This window comes from Natrix helvetica, assembly GCF_964273705.1.
Source record: "Natrix helvetica genome assembly, chromosome: W".
Taxonomy (NCBI): Eukaryota; Metazoa; Chordata; class Lepidosauria; order Squamata; family Natricidae; genus Natrix; species Natrix helvetica.
The window spans coordinates 83604155-83611813 of NC_138555.1; the positions used below are offsets into that span (position 1 = coordinate 83604155).

Genomic DNA, 7659 nt, shown 5'->3' on the forward strand with positions numbered 1-7659 from the left:
ATTGAAAGGAGGAAAGAAAGAAAAGGATTTATACAATACAATAGCAGAGTTGTAAGGGACCTTGGAGGTCTTCTAGTCCAACCCCCTGCCTAGGCAGGAAACCCTATACCGTTTCAGACAGATGGCTATCCAACATCTTCTTAAAGACCTCCAGTGTTGAGGCATTCACAACTTCTGGAGGCAACTTCTGTTCCACTGATGAATTGTTCTAACTGTCAGGAAATTTCTCCTCAGTTCTAAGTTGCTTCTCTCCTTGATTAGTTTCCACCCATTGCTTCTTGTTCTACCCTCAGGTGCCTTGGAGAATAGTTTGACTCCCTCTTCTTTGTGACAACCCCTGAGATATTGGAACAGTGCTATCATGTCTCCCCTAGTCCTTCTTTCTCTTAGTAGTAATACTCCTACTAGTATTTACTAGTAGAATAAAATGAAATTTAGTAAATATTGTCAACTTTATATATTCAATACAATGTGAGGGATATAGATTAAAATTATTACTTGTGGATAACGAATTAAACGAAATGTTTACTATATAAAATTAAACTTGAGGATATGTGTTATTAATAGTAAAACAGAATCATGGATGGAAAGAATAATTTAAATTTGATTAATTTTGAGAGGCAAATAAGGATATTGTCTATATATTAAGAAAAAATTAACATTAAGCGGGAGACTATGGAATACAAATAAGATGACTGAAAGGTAAAATGGAAATATGATGTAAAATGTAATATGCACAATAGAAGATGTAAGGGGGGGGGGGGACAAGGACAACCCCTTGTTTATAAAAGAAGTTAAAATATGCAACAACAAAATAAAAAACTTTGTTTGCAATAAAAAAAAAGAATTTTATTCTATTCTATAAATTTTGACAGAGTTTGCTTTCTTTAATGCTTTGCCAGTAGGTGCAACATGGAAGAACTGGTCCTCCGTTTTAAGGACAACTCATAATTAGAGAATTATTTGCTAATAATCTTGTCATTGCAGGTAACTTCTCCAGGTACGTCCTTCACTTAGTTTTGCAGTTGAAGCTTCCTCAGACGGCTGCCCACAAACCCATTGGAGTCCGTAGACATTGCTAGGTGCCAACCGGCTAAAAGTTCTCGGAAACTTAATTTGGCTCCCAATTTTCCTCATTTCAGTCAGATAACTAATCCAATTATTATTATTTATTTATTCCTTTTTTAAAGCTACAACAATTCCCTTCGCGCTCCTCGCAATAGCTTCAAAATAGACCAATGAGAGAGAAGCCTCGCGGAACCAATCAGAAAACAACTCCCGGCGCGCGTTCAAACCTCCAAACCAAGCCATTGTGTTTCCTTGTCCAATAGCGAACGACCGCTTCGACCTCCCTGATTGGCTCTCCCACTTTCCCGCCCGAATTCTACGGACCAACCGCCGCTTGACGATCGGAGCCCCCTCATCAGCATACGGCTGCTTATAAAAGGAAAGCGGGACCGCGACGTTCTTCACTTTGCTGTTTGCCAGCGTGAGAGAAAGAGCGAAGATGCCCGAGCCCGCGAAATCCGCGCCGGTGCCCAAGAAGGGGTCGAAGAAGGCCATCACCAAGACGCAGAAAAAAGGCGACAAGAAGCGCAGGAAGAGCCGCAAGGAGAGCTACTCCATCTACGTCTACAAGGTCCTCAAGCAGGTCCACCCCGACACCGGCATTTCCTCCAAGGCCATGAGCATCATGAACTCCTTCGTCAACGACATCTTCGAGCGCATCGCGGCCGAGGCTTCCCGCCTGGCTCACTACAACAAGCGCTCCACCATCACTTCCCGCGAGATCCAGACGGCCGTCCGTCTCCTGCTGCCCGGCGAACTGGCCAAGCACGCCGTCTCGGAGGGCACCAAGGCCGTCACCAAGTACACCAGCTCCAAGTAGACCACCGGCTACTTTGGACTGGACCGCAGGGAAGACTTAACCCGCCAACCAACCCCCAAAAGGCTCTTTTAAGAGCCGCTCACGTTTTCTTCGAAAAGTCTGAGGTCGCTTTACCGGGCTGTTTATATTGCTACATTTATGGTTCCCCCATCTAAGATTGAAAGTAACGAGTGTAGCCGTTACACGTTCGCTGATTTGTAAAGGAAAGTAAAAATTTGCAAACTGGATATGTTTCGCTTAGGGCCTGCTTGTATTTCTCCGGAATTAATTGGGCATTGATTTTTATTGGTAATTCAAGCACTGTGTCAACAGTGGATGCATTGCTAGAGAGAACTGGACTTTTATTTCTTTTTTTTCTTTCAAAGCTTCTTCAGCTCTGGCAGGACCCTGGGGAAAGGATGGGTGGCTGTCCTTGTGGGAGCTGAAGAAGCTTCTTGGATGAGAAGTGAAATGTCTTCAAAAGAAAAAGTCCAGTTGCCTCCTGAAAAAAAAAAAAACCACTTTTGGGATAACCATGATCTGGATGACTGCGAATAAAACTGACTTTGCCAGAGAAGTTCCTGGAGGATGGGCTCCAGCATGAGTCCAAAAGCTTGGGAAGATCAAACCTCTTGGTGACCTACCCCGATTGTATCCCTGCACTATTAATTAAAATTTCAATGTAGAATAGAATTCTTTATTGGCCAAATTGGACACACAAGGAATTTTGTCTTTGGTGCATAAAATAGTGGACATTAAAAAAAAATACATTCATCAAGAATCTGGAATATAGAATAGAATAGGAATGAGAAGAGAATAGAGGAGCGACAAGAGAATAGAGAATGGAATATAGAAGAGAATAGAGAACAGAATAGCATTCTTTATTGGCCAAGTGGGGTTGGACACACAAGGAATTTGTCTTTGGTGCATCTGCTCTCAGTGTACACAAAGAAAAATAAAATGCATTCATCAAGAATCATATGCAAGACTTAATGATAGTCACAGGTTACTAATAAGCAATCAAATCCTACTAGGAAACCAAACAATATCAATTGTAAATATATAAGCAACATGGTTATAGTCCTAAGTGGGGAGAGATAGGTACTAGGAAGGAAAAGAACAGTAATAGTAATACAGTCTTAGTAAATTATTTGACGGTGTTGGGATCAGTTGTTTAAGCAGAGTGATGGCATTCAGGGGGGAAACTGTCCTTGTGTCTAGTTGTTGTGGTGTGCAGTGCCCTATACATAGCATCGTTTTAAAGTTAGGAGTTGAAACCATTTATGTTCAGGATGTGAGGGGGTTGTAGATATTTTCACAGCCCTCTTTGACTCGTGCAGCGTACAGATCCTCCATGAAAGGCAGCTTGGTAGCAATTTTTTCCCCTCCTGCAGTTCTAATTATCCGTTGAAGTCTGTTTTGTTTGGTTGCAAACACAAACCAGACAGTTTTAGCGGTGCAAATGACAGACTCTATAATTCCTCTGTATAAAACACTAATATTCAGATAATGGGGGAAGGAAGAGAAGGAGTGTAAGGGGGGGGAGGAAGAGAAGGAAAATAAATTGAACTTCCAACGTTATTATTGGCCCATTTGGCCATTTCTGCTAACTCCCATCACAGTTTGTTTTTTCCCCCTCCATCCATTTTTCCACTGCATTGTGTGGGAATTGGCATATTTCTTCTTTTTGCACCGTTTTTAAAAAACATTTTACCCGTATGTGAAAGTGACAAGGTGCAAATGCTAGTGTTTGCAGCACATTGAATCCTGTTAAAAGCCTCTTCTGTGAGCTGCATTGGTATAATTTTTAAGAGTGCAGACTCTAGCGATATGAGGTGAGATCGTAAAATGTACCACTCTAACGGCAGTAAGATATACCACTCCAGTAAAATAAAATATACCACTCTTAATGGGAGAAAGTGAAGGGGAACTAAAGAGCCTCTGGATGCGGGTGAAGGAGGAGAGTGCAAAAGTGGGCTTGAAACTCAACCTTAAGAAAACTAAGATCATGGCATCCGGCCCTCTCAACTCCCGGCAAATAGATGGGGAAGAAATGGAAATATTCTATTCTCTATTTTATTCTATTCCATTCCATATTTTCTATTCTATTCTCTATTCCATTCGATTCCATATTTTCTTTTCTATGCTTTTTTCCCCTTTTCTATCCTATCCTATCCTATCCTATTCATCCCCAGGGCAAATAGATGGGGAAGAAATAGAGATAGTGACAGATTTTATTTCCCTGGGCTCCAAGATCACCGCAGATGGAGACGGCAGCCAAGAAATCAAAAGACGCTTGCTTCCTGGGGAGGAAAACTATGGCAAAACTAGACAGCGTAGTAAAAAGCAGAGACCTCACCCCGCCAACAAAATGTGTGTAATCAAGGCTATGGTTTTCCCAGGCTGTGAAGGTTGGACCATACGTAAGGCTCCCCCAAACCCTAAAATAAGTTACCCAGACCCAATCCGCATATCAAAGGATAAAGTCTGCAGTTAATTAAGTTAGGTCTGTCTCCCAGTGGAACTGCCTGTTCAAAAGAATACGTACTTACACACACACATGCCTATCAAGTGTCACCATGTAGAAACTTCAGCATGTAGAAACTTCCACATCCCAGACAAGCTCCCCCTATAAGAGTATGATGTTCTACCCCATTGCCTACTGGGGCAATGCCAGTTGCCTCACCTTGCTAAGCATACAGTATAAACTCCAGACTTATTTGTGACATTTTGTCACAGTATATTGTTACTTGGGGTTTTAGCACTTTAAAAAGTGTTGTTAGCATTTTTTTCAAAAGTGTTATTAGCATTTTTAACGTGGAAGCCTTAACCCTCTTGTCTACCTTGAGGAACATACGGATTTTTCTTCTTAATCAAGGCCGTTTCTTTTGGGATATGAAAACTTCTCTTTTTCAGCCCTAAAACAATAGGGAGCCTGTTTCCAAAACCTTCAAACACCCTTGCAAGCTTGAAGGAAGAGTTGTGGAAATGTTATCTAGAAACCGTGTTTTCTATTAGTCCAAGGCTCACACGTAATCAATGCCTTATTGATGAATCACTTGCTTTCTGACATATTGCTTAGAATAACTTTATCGTCACTGGAAACGTACACCAATTGGCGTACATTAAAATGAAATGTCATTCCGTACAGCGCTCAGGCGCCTCCAATATACCCTACATAAGCATGACAAAATAAATGCAAAATTACGCATATACCCTCATGTTATAGTTAGTTGCAAAATCATGTCCGATCCATCTCGACCCCATGGACAATGTTCCTCCAGGCCTTCCTGTCCTCTACCTTCCTCTGGAGTCCATTGAAGCTCAGGCCGACTGCTTCGGTGACTCCATCCAGCCACCTCCTTCTCTGCCGTCCCCTTCTTCTTCTTTTGCCCTCCATCGTTCCCAGCATGAGGCTCTTCTCCAGGGAGTCCTTCTTTCTTATTAGGTGGCCAAAGTATTTGAGTTTCCTCTTCAGGATCTGGCCTTCTAAAGAGCAGTCAGGGTTGATTTCCTCTAGGACTGACCGGTTGGATGGCCTTGCAGTCCAAGGGACTCAATGCAGGAGTCTTCTCCAGCACCAGAGTTCAAAGGCCTCCATTCTTTGGCGCTCAGCCTTCCTTAAGGTCCAACTTTCACAGCCATCCAATGCAACTGGGAAAACCATAAACCTTGACTATACACACTTTTGTTGGCAGGGTGATGTCTCTGCTTTTTAGTCTGCTGTCTAGATTTTCCATCGCTTTCCTCCCCAGGAGCAATCGCCTTTTAATTTCTTGGCTGCCGTCCCCATCTGCGGTGATCTTGGAACCCGGGAAAATAAAATCTGTCCCCACCTCCATTTCTCCCCCCCCCCCATCTATTTGCCGGGAGTTGAGAGGGCCGGATGCCATGATCTTAGTTTTCTTCATGTTGAGTTTCAAGCCAACTTTTGCACTCTCCTCTTTCACCCGCATCAAGAGGCTCTTTTTATATAAAGTGACAAAGAGAAACAACATAGTCTCGATACAATACAATACAATACAATAGTAGAGTTGGAAGGGACCTTGGAGGCTTTCTAGTCCAACCCCCTGCCTAGGCAGGAAACCCTATACCGTTTCAGACAGATGGCTATCCAACATCTTCTTAAAGACTTCCAGTGTTGGGGCACTCACAACTTCTGGAGGCAACTTCTGTTCCCCTGATTGATTGTTCTGTCAGGAAATTTCTCCTCAGTTCTAAGTTGCTTCTCTCCTTGATTAGTTTCCACCCATTGCACAAGTGTAGTATTTGTTGCTGTCCCCCATACAAAGATTTATAATAAATGCTTAATTAATGCTTTTTGCCTTGCATGAATTATACTTGGTGGTTTGTATTTCCAGGCAGGCCAAAAACCCCACCCTTTGCAAAGGTAAAAAAGTGTCTCAAATACAGGGATCAAGTTATTATCAGTTCCATGGGGCACCTGAGTTTTGAGGCAACAACATGAGTTTAAAAAGCTAAACAATCAGACTTGCTTAGTACAGGGATATACAAGGAAATGCAGACTTTCAGGCTAAATTGGAAAAAAAATACTTCAGAAATTAGTGGCAAATTGCTTTTCCGTTGTCCAAGAATTCACTTAAGAGCTGAGCTCTTCGTTCCTTATTCAGGGACCTTAATAAAGGATATAAATTGTAAAGGCTTTCTATTTATTAATTAACCGTAACGCTGGTGGTCCTTTGATTTTGATGCAAACATACATTCAGGAAAAATATTCCCAATTTCCCCAATAAAATCCAAGTTGATTAGAAACGCGGAAGTCTGTAATAGTAGAACCGCCCCGCCCTTCGCTTCTTTTAAGGCATTTCAATTGTTTGTGAGGCAACTTGGAAAAGGCGGGAAAAAGCTGCCGGTTTAGTTTTCCCTCTGGTCCGATTCGGTGGTATATATCAGCCCGTCTCCCAGTCCGCTTTGACAGTTCGTCTATTTCCTGCGGCTTGAAAGCATGTCTGGGCGAGGCAAAGGCGGGAAGGGCTTGGGCAAAGGAGGCGCCAAGAGGCACCGGAAAGTCCTCCGGGATAACATCCAGGGCATCACGAAGCCCGCCATTCGCCGGCTGGCTCGGCGCGGGGGCGTCAAGCGGATTTCGGGGCTCATTTACGAAGAGACGCGGGGCGTCCTGAAAGTGTTCCTGGAGAACGTGATCCGCGACGCGGTGACCTACACCGAGCACGCCAAGAGGAAGACGGTCACGGCCATGGATGTGGTCTACGCCCTGAAGCGCCAAGGCCGGACCCTATACGGCTTCGGCGGTTAATTTGGAGATCGGATCAGAAGAGATGGCGGCGGCGAAAGGCCCTTTTCAGGGCCGCTCAAGTTTTCCAGAAAGGAGCTGCGTCCGATGCAAAGGCAGAGCGTTGCATTTAGAAATACATATGAATGTATATATTCTGCTTCCTCGCGAGAGTTGATAAAAGATTCTCCGCTAATTTCCAAAAGGAAGCGAATGAGTGAAACTTTAAAACCAATGAAATTTAATCTGTGAAATACGCTTATGCTTTCATTTGTAGTTTATAAACTGATATTCCAGTATTCCTCTCGATTTCTCCCGAATATATAAATATAAAGTTTACTTGAGGGGGTTGGACTAGGAGACCTCCAAGGTCCCCTTCTAATTTGCACGTTGGATGAGAGAATTCAGATTTATAATTCGCAGTGGGTTCAATTTTCATTTTTTTCCTGCTCTGCAATCGGCGCCTTGTCTATGTCTATTCGAAGAGCTTTCGACGGGGAGGGGATGTAGCTCAGTGGTAGAGCGCATGCTTTGCATG

The 7659-nt window shown here is 43.1% G+C and overlaps 2 protein-coding genes across 2 annotated transcripts; both read left to right on the top strand.

The window, feature by feature from the left end:
* Positions 1–1460: 1460 nt before the first annotated feature.
* On the top strand, positions 1461–1968 carry LOC309400361 (histone H2B 5-like). Its single transcript, XM_081968793.1, has one exon. The coding sequence runs from the start codon at positions 1508–1510 to the stop codon at positions 1886–1888; it is 381 nt and encodes a 126-aa protein (XP_081824919.1). The 5' UTR covers positions 1461–1507; the 3' UTR covers positions 1889–1968.
* A 4650-nt stretch (positions 1969–6618) lies between these two features.
* On the top strand, positions 6619–7158 carry LOC309400357 (histone H4). The gene has a single exon (XM_081968790.1). The coding sequence runs from the start codon at positions 6834–6836 to the stop codon at positions 7143–7145; it is 312 nt and encodes a 103-aa protein (XP_081824916.1). The 5' UTR covers positions 6619–6833; the 3' UTR covers positions 7146–7158.
* The last annotated feature ends 501 nt before the right edge of the window (positions 7159–7659 follow it).